The sequence below is a fragment of the Oryx dammah genome, unplaced genomic scaffold (genome assembly GCF_014754425.2).
Source record: "Oryx dammah isolate SB20612 unplaced genomic scaffold, SCBI_Odam_1.1 HiC_scaffold_11209, whole genome shotgun sequence".
In the NCBI taxonomy this organism is placed as follows: domain Eukaryota; kingdom Metazoa; phylum Chordata; class Mammalia; order Artiodactyla; family Bovidae; genus Oryx; species Oryx dammah.
The window spans coordinates 4,718,614-4,745,068 of record NW_024080602.1 but is presented as its reverse complement, the minus strand read 5'-3'; the positions used below and the strand labels follow the sequence as shown (position 1 = coordinate 4,745,068).

The window sequence follows — 26,455 nt, the reverse complement described above, 5'->3', positions numbered from 1 at the left end:
CGCCCAGCCTCGGGCCAATGAGAGTAGCGGAATTTATTTCATTCAGTGCTGGGCCGGGCTCTTGCCCGGAAAGGGGCGGGGCGCCACGCCGGGGGCGGTGCCGCCGCGCGCCCGGGAGAGGGCGGCGCCCGCCCCGTGGCCGGGCCAATCGGCGCCGCGCCCGGAGAGGGAGGGGGGACCAAGCCTTTTTTCCCTCCGCGCGGGGCCAATCCCGACTTTACAAGCTTGAACTTTTGCCACCCTCGGACGAGAGAGCGCGCCCGAGGAGGTACCCCGCCGCGCCGGCTCCAGGGGCAAGAGCGGCCTTAACCCTTCCCGCGCCGGGCGGTCCGCTGCTGCCACCGCGCCCCCACCAGCTTGCCCGGGATCAGAAGGGATCTGGCCCCCAACCCACCCCCATTTCCATGGTGAAACGTCGCTGGGGAAATCACGAGCCCTACCCACATCCCTCTTTGTGGTGCAGAGAATAAACTGGAGAAGGAAAGCGGGTGGAGAAGTCACCCAGCCTCGAGGGGGCCCGGACGGCTGGCGGCCCGCCTAGCTCTGAGGGAAAGACTTGGCGACCGAAAGGAGCCCGAGAGAAGACGTTCCCAGCCGCCACCCCACCCTCCGTAACTCCTTACCTCGAGCAAGCCTAGAGTCCCTCTGCGTGAGGTATCCCACGCCACCCGACTGGCCCAGCAGACTACCCCCGACTTTGAGCAGGGGTGTGGAAACCTCGTGCTATCACGTTAGATCCCGCCACCCCAACAAATCAGCCGCCCCCTACTGCCAAAAAACGTAAGCCAGGAAAGCACACACGCACACCCATTTTTATTAGCCTTCCCTGGGATAGGGGTTTGTACCAGTTCTAAAGTGCAACGTGTGGTTAAGTTTGTGCACAAGCCAAGGAGAGGCAAAGCGCCCCGTTTGCGTCCGATTCTCAGTGGGTCCACCAAACTCTCGCGCAGCCAGCCTTCCCGTGGTTTGTGCAACCGTGTGTGTGAGTGTGTGCGCGCGCGCGCGCTCGCATCTGTGCCCGCGGCGCACGCGAGCCAGAGAGCCGGCCGTGGGCGCTGTCAGGCCCTGGGCGGGGGAGGGGGGTGGTGCTGGGGCAAGCGTGGGGCGGGGGCCGGGGCTCGGCCCGCCCCGGGAGCCGGCCCCTTGGAGCCTCGGGCCCTGCAATGGGACGTGTTCTCCTTTAAGAGTTAAGAAACTTGAAACCTTGTTTGCGCAACAATCAGCGCCGCGGAGCCGCCAAAGTGTCTAGACTGGCATATGATGGGAGGCAGCCAATGACTCCGCGGCGCTCCTCCGGGGGCCCTCAGTGTGCGTTTGAGGAGAACAAAAAAGAGAGAGAGAGAGAGCCGAGTGGGGGAGCGAGCGAGGGAGTCGAGCCGAGAGAAAGAGCCGCCGGGCGCTGCCTCGCCAGACCTCGCCGGGACCGCGGGGCCACCGGGAGGCACTTTTTGTGGAGGGGGAGGGGGGCGACCTCTGCAGCCGCAGCGTCCTGGGCGTCCGAATGCGGCGTGGGGCGGGCTATGACCTCTGCCTCGGTGGATTGCATTTTAATTAAGGATTCCCAGCAGCTCTTTGGGATTTTTACAGTTTCCACTCATGTGTTGACACCGCGTTCAGGAGAAATTCGCTCCAAGTGCATCTAGCGCCTGGGACCTGAGACAGAGTTGGCCTTTCGTGCATGCAATTCCAGGGATTTTGGTTTTGTTTGGGGTTCTTTTTCTTTCTTTTCCTTTTTTCCCCCCTTTTCTTTTTGCAGGGAGTAAGAAGGAAGCCGAGGGTATCATCAACAAGCCTGCCTTTCGGATCCTGCAGGAAAAACCCATGTAGTGAAGCGCTTGGGTTTTAAAGGCAGGGCTTTCCAGACACATTTGGGGAGTTCAGCTCGAGTGCTTTGTGCTCATGGACCAGCCGCGCAACTTTTGAAGGCTCGCCGGCCCATGCGGGGTCTTTCTGGCGGCGCGCCGCCTGCAGTCCCTCTAAAGCGCCGGGGCTGGAGTTGCTGAGCCTCCCGGCCGCCGGGGTCCATGTAGCCGCGGGCCGGGCGCGGACTGCGGATCGGCGTGCGCGCGTTCCCCGCCGTCCAGCCCCGGCGAGCTCCCTCATGTTGCAGCCTTGCGGTGCCCCTTCGACGACAGGCTGTGCGCGGTTTGCACGGCGCCCGGCGGCAGAGCTTCATGTGGGGCTGCGGCCCTCGCAGCCGGCGCCTCGCTGAGGAAACGGACCCCCGGTAACCGGAGACCGCCTCCCCCCCCTCCCCCGGCGCCAAAGGATATCGTATGTTCAGGTCTAAACGCTCGGGGCTGGTGCGGCGACTTTGGCGAAGTCGTGTGGTCCCCGACCGGGAGGAAGGCGGCGGCAGCGGCGGCGGCGGTGGCGACGAGGATGGGAGCGTGGGCAGCCAAGCTGAACCGGCCGCGAGGGCACGAGAAGGCGGAGGCTGTGGCCGCCCCGAAGTCCGCCCGGTAGCCCTGCGGCGGCCCCGGGACGCGGTGGGACAGCGAGGCGCCCAAGGCGCTGGGAGACGCCGGCGCTCAGGGGGCCCCCCGAGGCCCATGTCCGAGCCGGGGGCCGGCTCTGGGGGCTCCTCGCTGGACGTGGGGGAGCCGGGAGGCCAGGGCTGGCTGCCCGAAAGCGACTGCGAGACGGTGACCTGCTGTCTCTTCTCGGAGCGGGACGCCGCCGGAGCTCCCCGAGAAGCCGGCGAACCCCTGGTCGGGGCGGCCCAGGAGCCGGAGGGCGGCGGGCGGAGTCGCGAAGCCCGCTCGCGGCTGCTGCTGCTGGAGCAGGAACTCAAGACGGTCACGTACTCGCTGCTGAAGCGGCTCAAGGAGCGCTCGCTGGACACGCTGCTGGAGGCGGTGGAGTCCCGCGGCGGCGTGCCGGGCGGCTGCGTGCTGGTGCCGCGCGCCGACCTCCGCCTGGGCGGCCAGCCCGCGCCGCCGCAGCTGCTGCTCGGACGCCTCTTCCGCTGGCCCGACCTGCAGCACGCCGTGGAGCTCAAGCCCCTGTGCGGCTGCCACAGCTTCGCCGCCGCCGCCGACGGCCCCACCGTATGCTGCAACCCCTACCACTTCAGCCGGCTCTGCGGGCCAGGTGAGCACGACGCGTCCGGCGGGTCCTCGCGGTTCCCCTCCAGCCACCTTCCGTGGCCTTCTGTCTCCCCTTGACTCTCGGGAGGGAGGGCGAAGCTGCGGGTGTTCCCCCGGGTGCCCCGGAGCGTGGGAGTTCCCAGTGGAGGCGCCTCACCCTGGCAGCAAAACCGGGTAGTGGGTATGTGGGCGCACACATCAAACGGCAGCTTCATCTAAGGCTTCAGCAAACTCAGACTGGCGCCCTGCCGTCCATGGGGTCGCGAAGAGTCGGACACGACTTGGCGACTAAACAAACTCAGAAAGGTGCTCATTGCACTTTGCTCTGTGCGGCTTCAGGGACTTAAGGCAGACCCCAACTTTGTAGACAGTAGGAGAGAAGGGCAGGTCCAGGAGAGGCCAAAGACACCCCCCACCCCCCAGTGCATTTACCCCTAGTCCGAGCCGTGGCCTGAGGCATTTGTGTGCATATGCCTATACCTGTGTTATACTTTGTCGGATCCAAGTAGATGCAAGTTGTAAATTCTGGTGTAGACAGTTCATGGCTGGAGTCAAAGGTTTTCGTAAATGTCCCACTTGTTCCTGTCTATACTTTGGAGCAAAGCTTTGGCAGGGTAGCCTTTCTCAGAGTGAAGACCACCGTCTTGTTCTGATTGTTTCCAGAATCCCTTGGGTGTCAAATGCCATGGCCTTCTGTCATCATCATTCTCAATTCTGTGTCCAGCTTTTCTAGAGAATCAAGAGTCCTGGAGGTGTGTAGCTAGGGAAGGAAGCAGGCTATTTTAGTACCTTTGAGAACCGCTCCCCTTCTTTGTTCTGTTCCTGGGATTTTCTGTACACGTGATCTACCCAGTCCTGCTTACCTGAGCAGGCTCTGTACGCTGGAGCAGAGGTGAGGACAGATGGAGACTCCTGCATCCTCACCCCCTTCCCCTTGCACTACAGGGATCACACATTTTAGCCTGTAGCATTGCCTGGGTGTATGCATCGTAGGTGGCATGGCGGGGGGTTCGGGGTAAGGGGGGGAGAGGGGTGTTCTGCAGGGGTGTTGGGTCTGGGCAGGCCCTGAGTTCTTCCAGTCTGGCCCTTCTGGGGAGAGACAACACCCAGCCTGGGGGCATTTAAGAGGGTCAGATCACACAAGTCTCCTGACTCCCAGTGTGGAAGGGAAGGGCGGGGCTAGAAGCATGGATGTGTCCCAGGTGTCTTGTTTATGTCTGGGGTGGTGGCTGGAGGGGAAGGACGATGCTTCAGCAGTGGTTCCTGAAGAGAGAGCACTGAAGGGGGCTGGGGAGAGGCAGCGTTGATCTGACTGCCTGCTCCTCATATGGTCATTCCAGGCCAGATTCTCAGGGGCTTGGTCAGTCCCTTATCTGTGGCCCACTGCGGGCCTTTTGTGTTCCTTGTTCCTCTCTGACAGCTTCCCCTGAAAGTGGATTTTCCCACTTTTCTTCTCTGACTCCTCCCTGCCTCTGAGGAGTGGGACCTAATTGTGGTGGCTCTGTTCCTGGTCCCTTTTTTTTTTTAGTGGGAGAGAATTTGTGGGGTTCCCTCTGCTCTTTCAGAAGGCCCCACTGGGCATTTTCTTTCTCACCACATCAGTCTGCTAGGGGATATTTGTTGAGCACTTGCCCTGTGCCAGGGACCACGCTGGGTGATGTAGTGGGGAGAGTGGAAATATGAGTAGGATCCATGCCCTCAAGAAACAGAATCTTTGGGTAGGGGTCGGAGGGACAGAGATGGGGGAAGTAGGGCCAGGCTGGGCGTCTGGGGTGTGCATGTAACAGGAGCACCTCTAGGAGCCTTGCAGTATGGGTGGTAAAGGGAGATGAGTGTTGAAGGGGAGGAGGAGGGGCCCTGCTGAGAGTTAAGGTGCCAGGCAAGTTCAGGTGCGTGGGTGGGAGGAGATCGGATGAAGAGATTGGAAACAGGCAGGACCCACCCTGCCCATACTTTTTGGGTAAGTCTTGGTTTGAATTTGGTGAACTTGAGCAGTTTTAAGTTAAAGGGCAAACTGCAGTGGACTGGTTCTGACCCACAGACCTGGTCCTAGGCTCTGTCCTGCCAGTATGACAACTTGATCTTGGAGGGGGAGTAATCTCCCCTCTCTGTCTCCCTGTGGGTCAGTGAGATTGGCTCTAGAAAATTCTTGACATCAAGTTCCAGACTCAGCATTGGCACTTGACTCCTCTCCTTGTCCCAGAAGGAGGCGCTGTTGCAGGGGCTGTGCCTGTTCTCCAGCTTCCTCACTAGCTCAGCGCTGCACCGCCCCCGCCCCCCCCACCGCCCGCCCGCCATTCAAGCCATGCCAGGGGGATTTGGGAGGACTGCTGGTCTGGGACGAGTGTCCTATGGGCACCAGATTGACCCTTTTGCTTCATCCTCTGCCTGATGGCTTAGGCCACCAGAACTGAGAACTGGGGTTCTGGCGGGCGGGAGGTTGGGGGTGTGCAGTGCTCTTTGCTGCCCACCCCACCTCCGCCTCCTGGCCGCCAGCTCGACTCCCTGAGCTGGGCGGGTGCATAGCTGGAGCTCAGCCGTGCGCGTCCTGATAAGGAGACTGCTCCTTCCAGGCCCCTGGGGGAGAGGGCTGGGGCACCGGGGCCAGCAGACAGACTGACAGATCCACACACACAGCAGACACACAGAGAATAGGCTGGAATACTCAGCAGGCCAACTGAGGGACACCCCACTTGCACCCCAGTGCCCCCTAGTAGGGATCCCTAGTGACAGGCGGCCCCCCTCTGGGCAGTGTGACTCCCTGCTGCTCAGAGCAAGCGCTGCTCCATCCTTCAGCTTGCTTTGGGGCATTGGGGCCAGTTTGCTTTGGGCCTCTTTTCTCATCTGTAAAGCAAGGGGGCGAACAGCATCCCTAAGGTCCGATGGGTGGATTCCAGGTTACACAGGCCTGCCCTCTCCCTCATGCTTGTCTCAGAAAGTAAGTGGGGTCCCCCATACCTAGCTCTGCCCTGGGCTTCCTGCTCCCGTGGGACTCAAGCCCTGGCTTTCCCTCCTTCTGGTGTATCTTTCTGTCCCAGGAAAAGCCAGTTCGCTGAGCTTGGTGCCTATGTGGACGGAAATGTGGAGAAATACTTTAATCACAGTTCTAACCTGTGTTTATAGAGCTCCTTTCTCCCGAAAGTATCCATTAACTTTGGAATAAATCTCCTGCTCTTTGCTTCACCACTTTTTTTTTTTTTCTGTAATTATATTCAGTAAATTACTATTATCCAAATTGCGCCAGGGAAAGAGACAGAGCTAGGGAGAGAACTTCTGAACGACTGGAGGAGGCCGCCTAGGAAAACACAGGGTTCCCAGGCCAGGACTGTAGGAATTAGAATGGGCTAGAAAGTTTTCCTTTTATTTGGCCTGGCATTATCCCTTTGAAATGAGATCAATTTCAAGTTGGGCTTCCAAGCCCCCGCCCCGCCCCTCTGGCGGCCCCTCGGCCTGCCCGCCCTGCTCCTCGGAGCTCCTCCTTGGAGGTGAGGAAGGGGTGATAATGTGCAGTTTGCCTCTTGCTGGCGCCAGCCGGCTGCGCTGTTTATCTGGCTGCCGGGGGAATCTGGGCAATTAGGCTCCGCCGGCCTTAAAGCGCCAAGAGCTTCTTTTCGGCTTCTCCCACCCCAGAGCTTGGGGTTGATCCCTCAGGTTCTGGGGGTAGAGGGGACAGGCACCTGGGAGGCCACTCCTCCGGAGGGTGAAAACTGGGAGGCCCAGGAAGGCACGTGAACCTTTCCTAAGAAGATGCTAGGCTGCACAGATGGGGTGGAAGGTAACGTCTCCAGTTGAAACCTTACCAGGCAGTGGGAGAGGCTGTGAACTCTTCTGGCTTTGCAGTTAGGGTCTAGATCCCAAAGGCTCAGTACCCCCTGGGGGCTAACCAGAGGCTTGTCTGGGCTGAGCCGAGCTGACCTGAACTGGGCTGAGTGTTAGCCTTCTGATATGCTCGGCCCCTGGCTGACTGTTCTCACTTCTGAAGGAAGTTGGAGGAGATTCCTGAAGTTAATGTCTGAGGCTGGCTGGCTGCAGAGGCTGGAGTTTCTGATCTTTCTCTCTCTCCCCTCCCCCACTTCCTCCCTCCCTCCCTTCCTCCTGGCCATGATCATTTCTTTCCAAGGGGCCTGTCGAGCCCTAAGAGCGCTCCCCTTGAAGTTTAGAGCACAGAAGTTATTATTCGGAAATCAGCACAAGTTTTCTAAGTACTAAGGTAGCTTCTAAGAGGGGAGTGCTGACAGGAGGCACCTACAGGAGGGCCCGGAGGCACCTTACACTTTCTCTTCAGACCTTCTGTCCCACCTGAGTTCTTGACCTGGGGCTCCCTTTTCCCAGATCCATGTGGGGAGGGTCGATGTGTTGGAGGTGCCAGTGAGAGGTTTGTGTATAGCAGCATTTATTCCCTAAGAACCAAAAGGTGGAAACAATCGAATGTCCATTGGCTCATAGATGGATAAACAAATTGTGGTATAGCCATCCAGTGGAATAGTATTCAGCCATAAATAAGAATGAAGTATGAGAGGACAGCATGGTTGAGCCTGGAAACCAGTATGTTAAATGAAGGGAGCCAGATACAAAAGTCCTCATGTTACAGGAAGCCTTTGGTGTGAAATATCCAGAATAGGCAAACTCATGAGAATAGAAAGTAGATTTGTGGTTGCCTGAGGTTTAGGGATTGGGAGGAATGAATGACTGTGAATGGGGCAGGGTTCCTTTTGGGGTGATGAAAATGTTCTGTAATTAGGTGGTGGTGTTGGTCTCACAACTCTGAATGTACTAAGAACCACTGGATTGTATATTTTAAAAGATTGGATCTTGGGGTATGTGAATGATAACTTTTTTTTTTTTTTATGTAACTTGGTATTGGTCCTGAACTGGCCTCCCTCTTTGTTTAGTTGAAGTAGAATAACATCGGCCTTCCTGTGTGGCTTTGGATGGGCCCTTTACCTGCCTCTACCCAACTTGCCCCATTAGTTAAAAGAAGAAGTTGAGTTGGGGGGAACCTCTGATATTCTAAATCCCGGTGTCTTGAGGGTGGAGTCTCTTTTTTACTTCCCTAGGATGGAAGTTCGGAGAAGGCAATGGCAACCCATTCCAGTACTCTTGCCTGGAAAATCCCATGGACGAAGGAGCCTGGTGGGCTGCCGTCTATGGGGTCGCACAGAGTCGGACACGACTGAAGCGCCTTAGCAGGATGGAAGTTAGTGATGTGCTTCCAGTCTCTGTGCAGATGGTTTTGCTAGAATGGAGGAGGGTGGGGGTGCTGGTAAAGTCCCTCCTAAAAGCTTTGCAATTCCCAGGTCTGTGGACTTGCTTTTTGCCTCACTCATGTGTTAGATGCCCCCAGCTCAGGTGTGTCTGTGGGTGATGAGTATCGTAACTCAAGGCCTAAGTGGCTTCCGTGAGGGGGATCTTCTTGAGCCCCTCTTCCCCTTTCCAGGTCCCAGGTTACAGCCACTGGAAGAGATGCTGGGGTTGATTACAGTGGCTTGACTCCAGCCAACACAGCCCATCGCTGCCAGATTTCACTTTTGGGGACAGATCTGGGGGCAGATGTCCAGACTTCCTGACCACGTGTATCCTGGGCCTCAGCCAATCAGATGTTTGCAAGAGGAACCCTGACACAGGAGTCGGAGGCCTTCTGATAAGTGGGTGGGTGGTAGTGGGAAGAGTATGAGGCTGGGGGTCAGGAAACTTGGCCTCTGGTTCTGCCTCTGCACCAGCTCCCTGTCAGACTCTGAGGGAGTCACTTCCACTATTCAGGCCTCAGCCTTCTCCTCTGTACAATGGAGCACTGGCTTCAATTCTCTTTCCCCATGGGTCTCTAGCCCTTCCTGTGTTTTGCCTCTTGTTCTGAGAGTCTAGTCCTTACTTGAGTCTGGTCTTTAGCTCTTCCAAGGTTGGTGGATAAGGGGGCTCCTACTGAAGGAAGCAGTTCCCCTCCTTGAGTCTTGTGTGAGGTCTCTCTTGGGTGACCCTTTTGGCCCTGTATGTCCTCTTTCTCCCTCCAGCTTTACCATTAACCTTATCACTGTTGTCTTTGTCCACATTATACTGAATGCTTTCTGTGCATGGGATGTACCAGACCCAGCTGGGATGAAGGAGTGGAAGACTGAATGCTCCTTTTTTTTTTTTTTTTTAATCTTTTATGAATTTGTTACACTATTGTTTCTCTCTTATGTTTTGGTGTTTTGGCCACGAGGCATGTGGGATCTTAGCTACCCAACCAAGAATTGACCCTACGCCCCTCTGCATCGGAAGGTGAAGTCTTAACCACTGGACTGCCAAGGAAGTCCCAACAGGGTGCTTCTTGATTGCCTGTCTCATTGGCGGGTAGAGTAGAGGCAGGCCTGGGCTCTGATCCCAGCTCCACCGTGATTGGCTGGGGAGGCACTGGAAAAGTCAGTTTTCTCATCTGTGAAATGGGGATGATAATGGTCGTCTTCTTTATTTTTGAGAAAGGATGAAATGAAAGTAGGCGCCCAATGAGCATGATTAATTAACCACTCTGTACCTAAGGTCCAAAGGAATGAAATACAGTGAATGAAATGGAAAGGCCCCAGCGCAGAGAGACACAGGGTAGGCATTCAGCAAATGTTTGCTTCGCTCCCAGTGGCTAATCCATGATTCAGTTTCCTTCTCCCCAATCCAGTCCACAAAAGATTCCCTGTTTCTAGACTTTGTTGAAGTCATTTCTAGCTGGAAAAGCCGGGTTGGAGAAGAGGTGAAGCTGCCTGCTCCTACAACTAATTGTGCCTTATTATAATTGCAAAAAACACTTATTACCCCTTGTGTCATTCCTGATACCTGCCTAATAATAGTTATTACTGCTTTACTACCACTGAGAGTTTGTTTTAGTTTGCGATTTGATGGTGTTTAGTTTCATTTACAGAAAATGAAGGGTCATTTCATGCATGCAAATTGTTACTTAGTTTAGCAAATTGTTACTTCCCAGAAAGCAAGAGGCTAAGGAATTCTTCTGAAGACAAAGTATATGTTTTTAAGGACAAGTATTTTAGGCAAATGAAAGGAAACCCAAAGAAAAATGCCATAGACAATAAGGAATCACACAGGGTCTGAGGTGGGCAGCCACGGAGGTTGCGTTCTGCCCCTTCTCTTTACGGAGGGGGAGACTGAGGCCGAGAACCAGCGGTGACTGGGGTATGGTCTCCCATCTGGGGAGCTGGGTTTGGTTTTTTCGGTCCTAACCAGTCATGCCCGTCTCGCCCTGAAGGACCTTTGCTCTAGTGTAGCTTGTTTGTAAGTGAGTGTCTGTGTCTCTGTGGGCCTCTACCCTCACTCAGTTTTGGTAGAGTTACCACACTTAGCAAAGAAAAACAGAATGCCCAGTTAAATTTGAATTTTAGGTAAACAACATGTAATATTTTAGCATAAGTATGTCCCAGATATTGCAAGGGGCATACTTATACTCAAAGTGTATCCATTGTATATCCAAAATTCAAATGTAACTGCGCATCCTAGCTCTTACTTTACCTGTACCCATGTTTCTCTCATTATAATAATAATAGCTGCTGTTTGTCTAGATATTTTTCTGCAGTTCCAAGAATTGTCTTGAGCATTTTATGTACTTTATTTGCTTTTGTCTTCCTGGCAAACCTAGGGAGTCTCTCTGATTATTTTCCCCATTTTAGAGCTGAGGAAACAGGCTCAGAGAAGTAAGGTAGCTTGCCAGCTGTCACACAGCCAAAGGAGATAGAGCAGGGATTGAGCCCAGGTTTGTGGCCTAAGACTGTGGCTTTCCCTATGCTGTTCCAGGGGATTTGGGCAGCAGAGGTGCTGATTTCCTGGGAGCTGGGTTTATTATTTGAGGAAATCAATCATCAAAAACATGTAGAACCCCTCTGTGTGAACTTTTTCATCCCAGCAGTGACACATTGACTCCTGTCTTCCAGAATCACCGCCACCCCCCTACTCTCGGCTGTCTCCTCGCGACGAGTACAAGCCACTGGGTAAGTGTGTCCTCCTTCTGACCCTTGGGGAGGTGTGTCCATCCCAGGCTCCCCCAGGGCCCCACCTCAGTGCCGAAGAGCCTGAGAGAGCAAGGGGAGGAAGGGATCCCCAGCCTGGTTGCCTTTGAAATGGGGTGGGTGAAGTTTTACAAACACACTCCCAGTTGGGTCAGAGCCGACCCAGCCTCTGCAGTGGGCTATTTACATCTAGAAATTCCTCGCTCATCATTAACCTCTCTGTGACCTTTAAACATGAGCCTGTGGGAGATGAATGGGTTTTGACTTCAGCATGTCATTGGAGGTGGGTTAGGGTTTCTGTCTCTTTTCCTCTCCTTCCCTCCCAGCCTTAGGTGGTTCTCCTTTGATGTGTATTAATTAGCACCATGACAGATAGGCTGAGCATGAAGTCACTGTCGAAAGGAGCTGTATGTGTCATTCCCCACCCCCACCCCCACCTTTATTAAGCCAAGAAATTCACCTGGGCAGAAAGAACAGTTGAAAAGTTTAGAAAGCAAGTGTCTTGGTACCCTCAAGCATGGAGGGTACCCCTCAGTGGTAATGTCATTGTTGACAGGTCCCATTCAGAGGTAGGACGTGTTTTCTGTAAAGCCTTGGGGCTGAATGCTTAGCCCGTATGCTGGGGTAGATGCATATGGTTTTAAAAGTAGAGATGGCTTGTTTTCTGGCCCTCCTGGTTCCTCCAGTGGAGAATCCCTGTGTTGGGGTGAGTGAGTATCGCCTTAATAGCACCAGGAGAGCGACTTGGTGACCCAGGCAGCTCCCATGAGACCTGAGCTTTAAAAGTCAGATGGCGTGGCAGTGATGCTAAAACATTCCACCAGTGACCACAAAAAGTGGGTTTTGTTTTGTTTTTGGTAAAGGCCTCTTCCCGGTAGCGTGTGTCAGCACCATCTGGGAGGTCACTCCTGAGTGTCATAAACTTGCAGGCATCCAGTCCAGTTTTCCTTCCAGGCCCACCACTGCGGAGACAGGAGTGCCCACTGGTTCCCTCTGGGAGTTGGTCCTCCTCCGTCTAGGACGACAGAGGCTGTCCCAGGATGGGGTATGAGTCAGTGCCTTAACGGTGGCAACTTCCTCATTGCCTTTCCTGAAGTATGGTCATCTCGTGGATGGAGGAGCTTGATTTAGTTCTCTGAGGAACTGGAAAGGTCGTCTGGGGGTACCCTGTCACTTGAAGGCTGCCCAGCTGATAAGCAGTGGGGCTGAGGCAGAAACCCATAGTAGCCCCTGTTCAGCTCAGCGGTACCCCACCCTTCCTTCCCAGGCCTGTCTCAGCATTTTCTGAGTTAACATAATTGTATTAGTTGCTTAGACGATCCCTAATTCAAAAAGATGGGGGAAAAGAAAAACCAAAACCCTCAAATGTTCTTAGTAAATGTAGCACCTGAGTTTGAGTGTCGAGGATCATTGCCCTGAGGAATTGTGGGTTAGCTGGTGATAAAGCCACAAAAAATCAGGACCCTGTCCCACGAGGTAGAGTGACCATTTGAAGATGAACAAGTGTCCCTGTTATTTTACAAATGGGACCACTGAGATGGAGAAAGAGGAAGTGACGTTTGCTGGTACTCAGGAGTTAGAAGACGACAGCCCACCATTTGTTTTTGTTTGTGGCTCATGAGCCGAGAATGGTTTTTGCTTTTTAAAATGGTTTTTAAAAAAAATACAAAAAAACCCAAACAAACCCACCCAAAGCAGAAGACTCTTGTGGCATGTGAAAGCCATGTGAAATTCACATTTCAGCATCCCTGACGGTGTTCTGCTGGAAGCCGGCTGTGTTGCCTGTGGCTGCTGCCGCAGGACCACAGCAGAGGTGGAGAGTTTCAGTAGAGAGTTTCACAAAGCTGAAAATACTCACTTTGGGCCCCTGGCAGGCAAAGCTGATGACCCCTGATTTTACTAAGAGTGGAGGGTGGGACTCGAACCCTGGGCTCCAGCTTCCAAATGGGGTTCCTCCCTGGGACTTGAGCAGTGACCGAGGTGGGGAGTGTTCTTTTCCTACAACGGCCTTGGAGGGCCTCACTAGAAGCACCAGATGCGAGGGGTTGGAGAGTGCATGGCAGGGACTTGTAGCTGCAAGGGATGGAAAACACCCATCACCCAACCCCTGGGAAGTTCACAAAGCTGGCTGTGTTGGCTCCACAGCATTTGATGAAGAAACAGGGTTCAGCCTGGGATGTTACTGCTTCAGACAAGAAGTGGCAACAAGACTTGGGGCTTGAACACTTTGGGAAGATTAGGTATGAAAAGCAAAATTCTTTTACGAGGTTCCTACTTAGGCATTGAGGTTATTGTCTTTTTTTAAAAGAGATTTTCCATCTGTCCCTATTTTCCTCCAAACCTGTTTGACCAGCAGATAACTTTCTCAGGCCCTGGTAAATAGTCTGAGTTATTTTTTGTATTATTTTCTTTTCCTTGCATTGTTAGTTTTTCATAAACAAAAAGTCAGTTCACTTCTAAGCTGCTGTGATCACATGAAACCGAAAAACAAAATAAAACCCAGAACACCCAGTCAGCATCTGGCAAGTGGGAAAAGAAAAAGGAAAAAAAAAATAGAGAAAGGCCAAATTGGTTAATGTTTCATCTTCCCGCTCCCCAAGCCATGTGGTAAAAGGAAAAAAATTCCTACAGGATCGAATGGAATTCTAGCTCGCAAGGGCCTAGGCTAACGGTTTTTGTCTCAGGGTTTCCCCAGCTTGGAGTGGCTCTCCTGAGCCAGTGGGACCAGCTGAGCCATACTGTGCTGGGTGGGAAGATGAAAGATGCTACAGGCCTTCCAGGAAGAGCACGTCTTCTGACTCCTGGACAGACCTGTCCCTTAACAGGGACAACACCCCGTTGCTGGTGGCAGAGGCACAGGCCCAGGAAAAACTTCCCAAGTCAGCCTGTCCCGAAAGGCACCGGCTTGTCCCACTAGCAGCTCAGTGTTCAGGAGAAAACTTGTGCAAAAGAATTTCCCATCTCCCCTCTAAGTTGCACTGCAGATAGAGGAAACAAATAGTGTGTGCCGTATGAGGTACTTAAAACTACTTAAACAACAAATGAATGCCGTGAAAAAAGGAAAAAAACAGTCCAGACGTTGAAAGTTCCTCTGGGAGCAGGTTTGGATGTGAGAGAGTGGGGGAAGGGAGAGAGAAAACAGTTAATCTGGGAGCAAACGCTTGAGCCCTTAATTAGAGGGGTGTAAGCGGGACAGAGTGAGGATGGCTGGTAACTTGTTAAAACAGAGTTTCCCCAGCTCCAGCAGGAGGAAGGAAGGAAGGAAGGAAGGAAGGAAGCAAGAAGGAACAGCTTCAAGAATTTTAATGGTTGTAATTAAGTACAGCAGCTATGAATTGTTTAGGGGCTTAATTTAACCTTACCCAAGGAGGCTCCAAGTTACTACTTGCTTGGTCCCCTGAACTTGGGTTATTTCTGTGGTCAGAGCAATTGAAACTTTTTCAGGTGCCAGAGCTGCAGCAGTCAGCATTTTCCAGAAGAGTTCCAGGGTTGGCCGGCCTGGTCTCGTGCGATCGTGGGACGGGGAGTGGCAGCAGAAAGTTGTGAGGCACAGGCTGCCCTTTGCAAGCATCCGCATGCCCACATGTGCACGCGCATGCGTGCGTGCACACACGCACACACACACACTCGCATGCATGCTTGAGAAATAAGAGAGGAAACCCCGACAGCCAACTAAGTTCTCTTTCTCTTCCCTCCTGCAGATCTATCTGATTCCACATTGTCTTACACTGAAACAGAGGCCACCAACTCCCTCATCACAGCTCCGGGTGAATTCTCAGGTTGGCATTTCTTTTTTCCTTGCATGTTACTGTTGTGTTGAATTTACAGAAGGGGGTCCGGTGGCAGGGGCCCGATGGAGGTCTTGTTGTTGTCCCTCTGCCTTTTCTTTTCCCTGGGCCTCCTACCCCTCAAGGAGAAGACTACCAATGTCTTCATCACTGGTGTTCTTGGGGTGAAGAACAGTCTGTATGAATGGGGCCTACGGGTGAGAACCTGTCCAGTGTCTGGCAATCCATGCTTTAACTAGTTGTCTGTTGTGGAAATGATGAAAACCCAGCCCAACTCTCCATCCCAGTTTTAAAGGGATCCTTTCCCCCAGCTGCCGAGAGGCAGCAAAATGGATGTGTTTGTTTTCATTGTCTTTATAGGTTTCTCTTATCCCCGCCTCTAGGGAAGGACTGATGTGAAGGATCAGAAGAGGGGGAAATGGAGTGGGTAGAACATTCATGAAGTCTGACCAGTGAGGAGTTTTCCAGAGGTTGTGGTTTCCATGTCTCTCTCTGGGCAGTGGATGCTGGGCTAGGAAGCAGAGAGAACTCTGGTGTAGAGCCTCCTCCCACCCCCAGCATTTAGGTGTTGGCCATAGGGCCTTTCCCATTCTGGGAAAGACGTAGATCAAGCTTTCCTTGAGAGATGACAGGTTAGTGGTGAGCCAGGGGTTTCAAGGGCCAGGAGGGACTCAGGTGTCGAGGTCTGTGGGGCCCTTTGGGAGCAGGGTGTGTAGGGGGCACTGTGAGGACAGCTAGGGCTCATGGCCTGGCTCTGCGGCATTGAGTGACAGCTTATTGGGCTGGAGATGCTTCCAGAGCGGGCATGGCTGGATCTCTGCAAGAAGGCCTCTGTCTGCATCTGAACCATCCTTCCCTGACCCCACCCCCATGTCATAATGGCAACAACAGTCATCGTAGCTATTTATTGAGTGTTTACTTTGGGCCACATCCTGTACTCAGGCCCTTTTATGATCATCGACTCATAACAGTAGGAAAGTGACTTGCCCAGGTCACATAGGAGCAGAGCCATCTGCCACCATGCCTCTGTGCTCCTGACCACGGCTCTGTGCCCCACTTCTCCGTAAAGACTGGATGTACCTCCAATGAACGCATTTCACGGACTTCTGTCATTTCTTAAGTACTCTCTCCTTGACTTAAGGGTGTCTTGATGTTGGCTGCTCAGGGCTGCCTGCTCAGTGCCTATGTCCAGAGCCCTTCCCCGTCCATTCCATGTTCTGTCACAACCTCAGGCGAGCACAAGAGTGTGTCTATTTGGAAGACAGGGAAACTAGAAGCCAGAGCAGGAGGTGACTTGCCCATGGGCACGGTGGGGCCCATGACACAGCTGGTACTGCGGCCCAGGTCTTCTGGGCCCCACTTGCCTTCTGGTCTCTGGTGGCCCCTCTGACTGGGCCGCTTTGTTTTCCCCCTGCCTTTTGACCCTACTTCTTAAAATGTCTTGCCCTGAAAAACCTAACTAGAGCAGCACAAGACGTTGTTGTTTTAATCTCTTCTTTTCCCTCTCTGCCTATGTGGAGGGAAGCCACATGTGAATATAAGGCAAGAGGCTTTACTCCTGAATACATGATTCCATGTCTGTGCCAACCATCAGAGTGTATTTAATTTGGATGGATTGCACTGGCGTCAGTTGCACGGTCGGATGGATAGTTTTTCAGCATCCCTTCCCCTTGTTAATGGTGGAAGCTGCTGTGTGTGGAGGTGCCTTACGGGTTCATGGCATGTTCGCAGACGTCGTCTCTCTTGATCGCTGTCATCCCAGAGCTGGCCTGGTGTGCGGCTCAGGCTGGAAGGGAGCAGAGCCCAGAGAACCTGCTGGAGGCCCCTTCTTTACCTGGTTCCCAGGAGGGAGCACCCTCTGGAGGCTGGGAGGTCTCTGGAGACCCTGCGGCCGTTAGATCTGGCTACCTTGGGGCCCAGTGGGCCCGTGTTTGGGATTCCCAGTCAGTTATCCCAGAGTGGTCTTTCGTTCTGACTGGTGGGATAGCACCGATGCCCTTTACTGTGGATGAGGATCACGTGGCTCTCATGAGCAAATCTGGCACCCAGCGCCTTGGGATTCTTAGGGGCTGAAGGAACTGGGGAGGATGTTTGGGATTTCCTGTTGAGGGGTGATTGGTCTGAGTCGCGGGTGGTCTCAGTAGGCGAGTAGAGCGTCCCCTCCAGTGCAACCATCCAAGCCCGCCTCAGGGATGGCACAGGTCTCCTCCCACTTGGGGGACTCCCGGTTCAGCTTTCCCAGCTTACTCGTGCCGTGGGGATCCCAGGACCAATGGGGTTGGCACTGCCCCTGCATGCTAGGAGCACTCAGAGTTGGGGCTGTGGGTGGCTGTCACCCTGGAGGACAGGCTCAGGCAGGGAGGCCCTGCAGGATGAGGAGAAGGCCCAGAGAGGTCTCAGTGGATGGTAAAACAAGACTCATCCTGTAAAGATGGATGGTGCATGAGGGCAGGGCAGGAGGGGAGGTGGGAAAGGTGAGGGCTCCGAGTGGGTAGAATGTGTTGGGCCAGGCCCGTGACACTCAAGGACAGGTGATAAGGATGCTGATGCTGACCTTTATTTATTTAACATTTGACGTTCGCAGTTAGCACTTTGCTAACTGCTGGTTGTTCTCCATCTCATTGACTCATTACCACAACCCAGTGACACAGATGTGATTCCCCCCGTTTCCTAGGTGAGGACACTGAGGCTCATTGCCAGGCCACTGCCCCAAATTCCCAAATGAAGGTGGCAGGCTTGGGATGGGAGGCTGAGCCATGTGACTGCCCAGCTCACGCATCGTGTAGGGCCCACCCAGCTTCCCCCGGCAGCGATCCCCATCCTCCTCCCCCAGCCACACCTGGCCAGGTAGAGTGAGCCATCTGGGGTCAGCCTGTCCTGATTGAAGCACCAGGGACAGGGCTGGGGCCTGGTAAGAGGCACCTCCCTACCGGGTGAATCTTGCCAACCACCCAGAGACCAGCTCAGCCACCACTCCACTCCCCTCTGTCTCCCTGCATCCCAGGGGGCGCCGCTGTCCCTGAGAGCCTGGCCTCTCTCGGCATCCTGGGACCATGGTCGCTGGAGCAGGGTGTCTGCAGCCCGGGCCGGAGACCGCCCTTGTTTGCACAATGACAATGCCAGCACCCGGCCCGAGGCTGGCTATTTTTATCCAGCTCCAAGGTCTCTCTGCTTCACTTTCCTGTCCTGTTGTTGAGGCCGCATTAGGGGGAACAGGGTGGGGGTTTTGAGGCGCAGTCATAGCTGGGGCAGTTGAGGACACATCGGTGGGCGTTGTGGAGGCAGCAGGACACACGTCTGTGTTGGCTCAGCCTTCTGCTGAATGCTTGACACTCTCTCATCTGATCTGTACGTCACTTCCCCATGTTGATACATGATCCACACCATCGACAACTGAAGCTCATGGGGGCAGGTGACTTCATCAAGATCACCCTAAGGGGCCAGAATGTGGAGCTGCCACTGAGTAAAGGACCGCTACACCTGGAGTCTTCAGTGGGATTTAGGAAAACCTGAAAGCCTAGAAGTCCCTCCTGGCATGCCTTCTGGTCCTTGACACTCTGGCTTCCTTGCCTGACTGCTGCCCCTTGACTGCCTGAAGCCCCCTCAGGTCATCCTCCTCCTTTCTACAACATCTCCACCCCTCTCCCATTCCCTTGATTTTGATTTAGTTTGGGGAGGAAAGCAAGATTCGCTTTAGTTAAATTCAGACTAAAGTGTGAGTGGCTGGTAGGCAACTCTTTTTGGCAACTGAAAGGCAAGATATGCGATAATTCAAAGAAATTGTAGGATGAAGGGCCGCATGGGAATGACCATTCTGAGGGCTGGGTTCTCTGGGCTCTAGGTTAGAAGCACAGAATGAGCAAGACATAAGGAGCTTTTTTGCCCTTGATGAGGAGGGGCAGCCAGGCCAGACTCAGTGTTGGGTGCTGAGTGAGCTCTGGGCATTGACCAAGGCTCGAGGTGATGCGCTGCTTTAGAAGCCAGGCCTGCCTGACTCCAGTGCTTGGGGGCTGGGGTGTGGAGCACTGGCTCTGCAGGAACCAGTGACTCCCCTCTAGAACAGAATATCCCATTCTAGTGCCTACTGGATAACTGTTCAGGTGCTCTATTAAGCACCCACTATATGTGAGTCATAGTGTGAGCTGCCTGTCATGGGCACCAGGCAGACCTTTGTCTGGTACCTGACTCTGTGTACCAGCATCTCATCCTGTGGAGTGTGCTGGTTTCTTTAGAGCTGCATCAGTGAGGATGAGCCTCTCATTTGGAAGAGAAGGCCCGGGAAGGAAGAGAGCTATGTAGGACAGTGTGGAGAGCTGGAGGTTTAGCTGGATGTGGATGTCTTTCCTCCACCAGTCAGACTGAAAGCGCCTCAGGGGCACAGATCATTCTCTAGGACGTGTGCATTCTGCAGATTGGCAGAACAGAGGCTGCATGTTCTGGACACAAAGGCTCAGAAAGGTCAGGAGAGTGGCTGAGGGCCACAAGGCAAGCATACAGCAGGTGGAGCCAGGTCACAACTCAGACAGGTCCATGCTGCCCGCCTACCTGCCTCCTTTCCTGTCGTCGGTCCCCGAGGAGGTTCCCCTCTGCGGTTGGTGCTGTATGATATGGGTCAGTGCCTACAGAGGTCAGGAGGGGAGTGAGTGAACGCAGTGTTGAGTCCTGCTGCTGTTTCTGGGCTCAAGCATGCTCGCCTCAGAGGTCCTGGTCCAGCACAGACCCTAGACCTCCTCGTTCTCCAAGGTCCTCAGCTCAGCTCCGTTAGTGTGTGCTAAGCCTCTACAGCAAGGTGGGCTGAAGAGCATGGAGTGCACACCAGCAGGCCCTGGGTTCAAGTCCCGGCTCTGCCATTTCCTAGCTGTAGGACTGGGGGCAGCCATGAGCCACTCTGACCCTCGATTTTCTCACCTATAAAATCAGGGTGGAGATGACAACGTATCATCTATAGTGAGGGTGAAATGAGGTGATGCCAACTGAGTCAGCCAAGGCTTGGCATACATGTGGTAGGTATGGCTGTTACAATGTGCCAGGCACTGTGCTTGGGCTGGAGACACAGACATAAAAATTACATCATCTCTGCTCTCAAGGTGCTCACAAACAGGTGAAGACACAAATAGTAGTCATGAAAAGTGGTATAAGAGGCAGTAAAGAGGAAGAAGAGCTTAGTGATTAACTCTTGGTGTCGGAAGTGGCCCAGGAAGACTCTCTGGAGGAGTGATATCTAAGCTGGGTTTTGCAGGATAAATAGGAGTTTACCAAAGAAACAAGGTTTAGGATTGAGGGATACAGTCCAAGTAGAAGAAATATCAAGTGCAAGGGCCTGGGGGTGTGAAAAACAGTCTGATATTGAGAAACCTAAGGAGGGTAGAGGGGTTGGAAAGGAAAGTACCTGATGTTAGTGGGAGATGAGGTGTGAAGAGGTCAGGGTCTGGGTAATATATATATTTTTAAAGACTTTCCTCTATAATATACTGAGTATACAAATCAGTGTCCAATTTGGTGAATTTTTACCAACCAATGGCACCTGGGTGACAGGCAGGGCCTGGATAGCATTGTTGCCCATGACTGTGCTCAGCCTTGACATGTGACAGCGCTCAGGGCCTGTCAGGGTCTGGGGGGCCATGTGTTGAGTGAGTGGTTTAGAAGAGAGAGCAGGAGGGCAAGGGGATTGACTTTAAGTTGAAAAGAGGGTTTCATTTGGCTTTGGAGAGCAGGAAGGATGTGTTACTAGAGTTTGGGGCAGATGGTGACCTGACTAGTTTGCCTTGAACCTAGATTGGAGGTGCCCTTGGGTGTGGCCCACTCCTGCTCTGCCTACCCCCCAGGTCAGGCACCAGCTTGGACATTTGTGGATGGGGACTGGCGCTGAGCTCCTGGGCCAGGACCAGCTTGCCGTTTCCAGTTCCAAAATGGCCCCAGACTCCTTGCTTCCTCTTGGGGCAGGGGTCGGGGGTCGGGGAAAAGATGTACTCCCCTCTGGTTCCAAAACAGCAGCTTTTGGATCTTCACATCATATCTCTGCCATGGGTTCTTTTGTTTGTTTTTATAATTTTATTTTTTTTAAAGGTTCTAAAACTTTTTATTTATGGCTGTGCTAAGCTTTCTCTGGTTGTGATGAACGGGGCTACTTCCTAGTTGTGGGGAGCAGGCTTCCTTGCAGGGGCTTCTTTCGTTGTGGTGCACAGGCTCTGGGGCAGACAAGCTTCAGTAGCTGTGATGCATGGGCTTATGTGCCCCACAGCACGTGGAATCTTCTGGACCAGGGATCGAAGCTGTGTCCCCGGTACTGGAAGGTGGACTCTTAACCCCTGGACCACCAGGGAAGTCTGTCTGCCATGTGTTTTCTTTCTGTTATAGCTTTCATCTGCAAAAGAAAAAAAAAAAAGGCCTTGTTTCCTCCCTAAAGCCTCCCAGGTATCTCATAGAGGAACCCATTCTTCCTGGGCTGGTGGTTTGGGGTTAGAAGAGAAGCAGTGAGGGGGTTGAGGGCTGGAGCAACAGAGATGATGCCAGCAGTCCTGGGAGGACCAGGCCGTGTGAGGAGGCCTGGCAGGCATAGTTTGCCAAGAAGTACGTGGGGGTGGTGAGCAGTGCACCTCTGTGGGTTCCAGGCTTGGCCTTGCCCTTTACCCTATGGTATGAGTTTTGGTAAGCTCCTCACTGCCTAGTCTCAGTTTGCTCCCTATACATTGGGCCCGTTGGACCACTGATCTCATGGGCTCCCTGGTACCAGCTCCTGGACCTTGAGGGGTTGTGCAGAGCTGGGACTTCTGGCCTGCAGCATCTTAACTTCTCATCATTGTCTCATCAAAGTAAAACTATGGCCTGGAACAAGGCCATGCAGAAGGAGATGGTTGGTGTCCTGGACTCCCCACCACTCACCACCCCGGCAATCCTAGTCCCAGAGTATGAAAACGTGGGAACTAGAGTTGGGGGTACACTTAACCCGTGATGAATCCAAAGCCCAGAGAAGGCGACTGGTTCACCAGAAATCACACAGCTTTTACACCTTCCAGGGCCCCTGACAAAGGACCCTGGGGCTGGCGTGTTTCCTAACTGTAGGCTTTGGGATGACAAGTCAGTGTATTGAACGCATGTTAAGAGCCTGCTGCATGCTGTGCAGGTGCTCAAAGTGAAGAAAGCCAGGACTTTTCCCTTAGGAGCCGATGGTCTAGAAGGAGAGGCAGATAGCAAGCAGAGAATGGTGAGTGGTTGTGCTAAGAGCTGTGGAGTTGTGGACAAGCCTTCGTACCAGCACAGAAACAAGTATGGGGGACTTTTGGGGTGGGAATGAGGTGTTCAGGGAAAGCTTCAAGGAGAGAGTGATTCTGAGCTGAGCTTTGTAGGATGACGTGGTGTTCGCCAGGAGGATGATAGGATGGAGACAGCCTGTCAGGAGGAAGGAAGAGCTTGTGCAGAAGCAGAGGGATATGCAAATAGCATTGTGTGTTCTGAGTTTATTTGTGGCAGAAGGTTAATACTTGAGAGATGGGGAATAGGATAAGTTGAATCCAGAGATGTCCTGAATTTGGAAGAATGGCTGGAACAGAGGGGTAGTAGTTACTAAGGCCGGGGGATCTCTGGTGTATACTTGGAACTGAAGGGGCTCTGGACCTTGCCTTAGCATCCAGCACAGGTCCTAGCCAATAGCCGGAGCTCATTGGCTTAATGACACAAATGAATTGACATGAATGGTCATGGCATAAATGAATGAATGAATGGATGGATTTTTGCCTGGGACCAAGAGACCTAGAAAAGAGAGAGAACACATAAAAATAAAGACAGATCATAACACATTTAATAATCACATTTATGAATCCCCCCAGCAGGTCTATGAAGTAGCTACTTATGAGCCAAGTTAAAGGACAAGTAACTGGCCCAGAGAGGTTAACCAACTTCCTAAGGTTACCCAGCTAGAAAGCAGTGGACCTGGGATCAGACCCAGGCAGTCCGGCCCCTTTTGGGTTCCTTGGAGTCTGGCATGGTGCCCTCTTTCCCTTGAAAGATACAGGACTCCTCTGGTTCTTGCTCTTCTGGGGCTTCTGTATTCCTGGGTCTCCAAGGTTCAACGTGAACAGCTGTCATCGGGTTTTAGAGAGCCTCTGCTCATCAATGGTTGCTGGATGAGTACATGAGTACATCAGTGAGATGGCGAGCTTGTGAGTGGAGGCTGCTGGGCTGAGGGGGAGCCCTGTGCCCGTCCGTCCAGGGCTGTGTGCCTCTGAGCTGGAGGCAGATGGCCCCTGCCCCTCACTCCGCCTCAGGTGGCCTGTGTCACCGGGGGAACCGGCAGGTTTTCTGAGGAGACCTGAAATTCCAGAAAATGCACTTGGTTGCATCCAGCCTAATCACAACCATCTGTCTGCCGGGCCGCACAGCTCGCCCTCCTGTCCCCGCTGGCACGCTTTCCTCCGGTGTCTGTAACAATTGGGAGCCGCGCTCGAAAGTTTCCTTGTCAGGGTAGACCTCCTGTTGCCAAGAGCTCCTTCTTTGATGCAGAAAATATATCCTGAAGGTACTTTGTCAGATGTTTTTATATTAAACATTCTCTGTCCGTGGCCCTTGGCCGCCAAGGGAAGCAGAGGTGCGTCGCTTTTCCAGTTGTCTTTTGTGGAAAGAATTCCTGGTGTTCACGGGCCCTTTCCCTGTGCCTTGCCCCCATCCCCCAGTCAAGGCCTGGCACCCCCAGCTTGAGAAGGTAAAGCCCGGGGTGGGGGGGCTGGCATCTCTGCAAAGCCGTGGCCACCCTAGCCTGAGGGAGGGACGCTACCTTCACCCCATGGTAGAAGTCTCTGGAAAAACAGAGGTCTCAGGTCTGGAACAGACATCAAAGGCACTGTCCCAGACTGCAAGGTGAATCATTGCCAAGGCTTTAATTGATCTTTAAAAGGCAAGGGGTAGGCTCAGAGATAGGAGCCTGGAAGCTGTTTCCATCTCAGAGTTGTCCAGCGTAGTGCGGGCTCTGGACAGAGCAGGGAGGGCCGGCCTTCTGAGCCAGGCTGGGGGAGATTGGGCTCGGTCACACAGTCACACAGCGTGACATCCAGAGGAGAAGGGGCGGGTGGGTGAGGCCGAGCCAGGAGTGCAGCCCTGGGAAGCAGCTGAATGGGGAGGAGGCTTTGCTGGGGGCAGGTACGGTGAGTGGGTGTGATGGGAAAGGGATGGGAGCAGAGTGTGGCCGGTCTGGCTCCAGCTCCAGTCTGCAACCTCTTGGGGGTGAAATGGGGCACCCGACAAGTCCTGGGCGGGGTCTACCCCCTCCACCCATTTCTGCCCACCTTCCCCAGCCCTCTGTCCACTGCCTCTTGTCTGGCACTGAGGGAACAGGCTCCCCAGCCCTGTGTTAGATCCCAGCCTTCTTTCCACTCAGCCACTGTGTGGTCTTCCACAAACTGTTCGTCTGCTCTGGGCCTCAGGTTCTGCCCTGCTGAGCCAAGGGGTGTGCAGGGTCCCTCTCAGGACCATCTGCAGCATCACAGGAAAAGAGGGGACAGTGTTTGCAAAACAAGGCTGCTCTCAGAGGGCAGAGGTTGGGAATGGGGTTTGGGGGGCTTGGCTGTGAGGGCCGCACCTGGGTCACCCCCACCTGGCACCCAGCTCAGGGCCTGGCACGCAAAAGGTATTGGGATTGTTTTGTGATTTACAGGAGCACCCCCTCTCCCCTCACCCCCTTGTCCCCTGAGATGGAACAGATTCCACAGAGAGGCTCTGGCTCTGGTCCTGGGACCCTCAGCTCATGTTGTCTGTCTCAGGTCCAAGGAGGCCCTATTTGGGTTGAAGGGAGCCTTGTTTCTGGGACTTCTGCTGCTGTTTGACCTGGGAGAGGGGCCAAGGAGGGCAGAGAGAATCCAGGTACTTGCGGAGACAGACCTATCTCCTCTGACCTGGCTGCCCAGCTGTGTCTTAGCTCCTTGCCCTCTTCTTCGCAGGGCAAAGGTCAGGCAGAGCCCCCAGGGCTTTCTTTGAGTCGAAAGTTAATGTCACATTTCACCTGAGGGCCAGGAGATCCGGGTCCCAGTCCTGACTCTGTCCAACATCTCCTGGTGGTCTCAACCTGCTTCTACTTGACTTCTCTATCTGTAAGATGGGTCAGTTGGTCTCCCACATTGGTTCTCAACCTTCTTTTGCGCATTAGAGTCTCCTGAAGAGTTTTTGAAAAGCTCAGAGCTCACTCTAGAAATGACTGGGGAGGGACAGGGTTTTAGAAATTCCCCAGGTGATTCTAATATGCAACCAGGGCTAAGATCCCAGAGCTCGACAGACCTAGAAGGGAGCTGGAGTGCCTGGGCCATCAGTCAGGAGCCTCGATCACTTGATCACTTCTGGGATGGGCGTGCCTGGCGGTTTAGAGCAGCTGGATCCATTCATTGGCTGCTCGGCTCTCATCCCTTCAGCTGCCACATGTGATCTGGGGGCTGGCAGTGGGAGAGCACCAGTGCGTCACGTCTGACCCTCCCTCTGAAAGTCACCAGGTGCCTGCACGTTGGAATCTCCACACAGCCTGGTGAAGTGGGCATTGTGACCTCCAGTTTTCAGGGGAGATAAACAAGTCTGGGAGATGGTTAATTCGACGCTTAAAGACACTCAGCTAACGGCTAGTGTCTGAGCAGCACCTCCATGAGAAGGCTGCCTTTTGCATCTTCTGCAGGAAAGTGGGCTCTGTGTGGTTGCTCAGGAAAGCTGAAGGCAGCCCCACCTGAGCCCTGAGTCCCTTTCCTTGTTACCCTGATGTCTTCCTTGGGTCTGAACAGCTTCACTAAAAAATAAAATCAGCCACTTAGTCCTGCCCTGTCCTGCTTCTAGACAGGAGTAGGGATGTGGGGTGGGGTGGGGTATGACTGACAGGATGCTTGTAGACCCAGGAGGGCAGAGGTGAAAAGCCCAGGCCTTGGAGCCAGAACAGACTTGCGATTTAAATCACTCAGCCTCCCTTTTACAGGCTCACTTTACTCCACTTGACAAGTAGGCTTTGCAGCCCCTCATGGATGCCAGTGGAGACCCCACCTATACCATAGGTAATGAGGCAGCTGGAGCACATTTAGCTTTCTGTAAAGGGTAATTAAATGAATTGGTAACCACATATTAGCATGAGGGATAGGACTGTGTGAAGTACATACCCAAGGTAGGACCTTCCCAAGAAACCTAGAATCCAATTAGAAAGATTGGGGGGGAATCTTCCTAGAGAGGCGGGGAAAATGCTGTTTCCCAAGTGCACAGTGTGGGCTGAGAGACAGCCGCTGCCCAGGGTGGCTGCTGGGGGCGTGTCGCCGGGCTGGGGGCGGGGAGGGGCAGCCCGGGCCCAGGGGCGTGCTGCACAACCCCACGGCCATGGGAAGATGCTTGTTTTGGGAAGGGAGCAGTCCTGGAGTGGCAGTAAGAAGTGAGGCCCACGGGGAGGGCCTTGAATGCCAATCAGGGAAGTCCACAGTTGTCTCTATGGTGGGCCGTGGTGCCAACCCCAGAAGTACTTTTGATTGATAGGTGGATTGACCATTGCTTTAGAGGAAAGGTTTGTATGGCTCTGTCTTGACTTGGAACATCGTTGACTAGTTTTCCTATTTTTGAAATTGTTGCAAATGGAAGCAAACACTGA

The 26,455-nt window shown here is 53.6% G+C and overlaps 1 protein-coding gene across 1 annotated transcript in view; it reads left to right on the top strand.

The window, feature by feature from the left end:
- The first annotated feature begins 1,156 nt into the window (after positions 1-1,156).
- LOC120860901 (mothers against decapentaplegic homolog 6) overlaps positions 1,157-26,455 on the top strand; it is a 77,686-nt gene continuing 52,387 nt past the window's right edge. Inside the window, exons 1-3 of the mRNA XM_040236615.1 lie at positions 1,157-3,093; positions 11,000-11,056; positions 14,776-14,853. Of these exons, the coding sequence (XP_040092549.1) occupies positions 2,277-3,093; positions 11,000-11,056; positions 14,776-14,853 (952 nt within the window). The 5' untranslated portion in view covers positions 1,157-2,276. The remainder of the gene's footprint in view (positions 3,094-10,999; positions 11,057-14,775; positions 14,854-26,455) is intronic.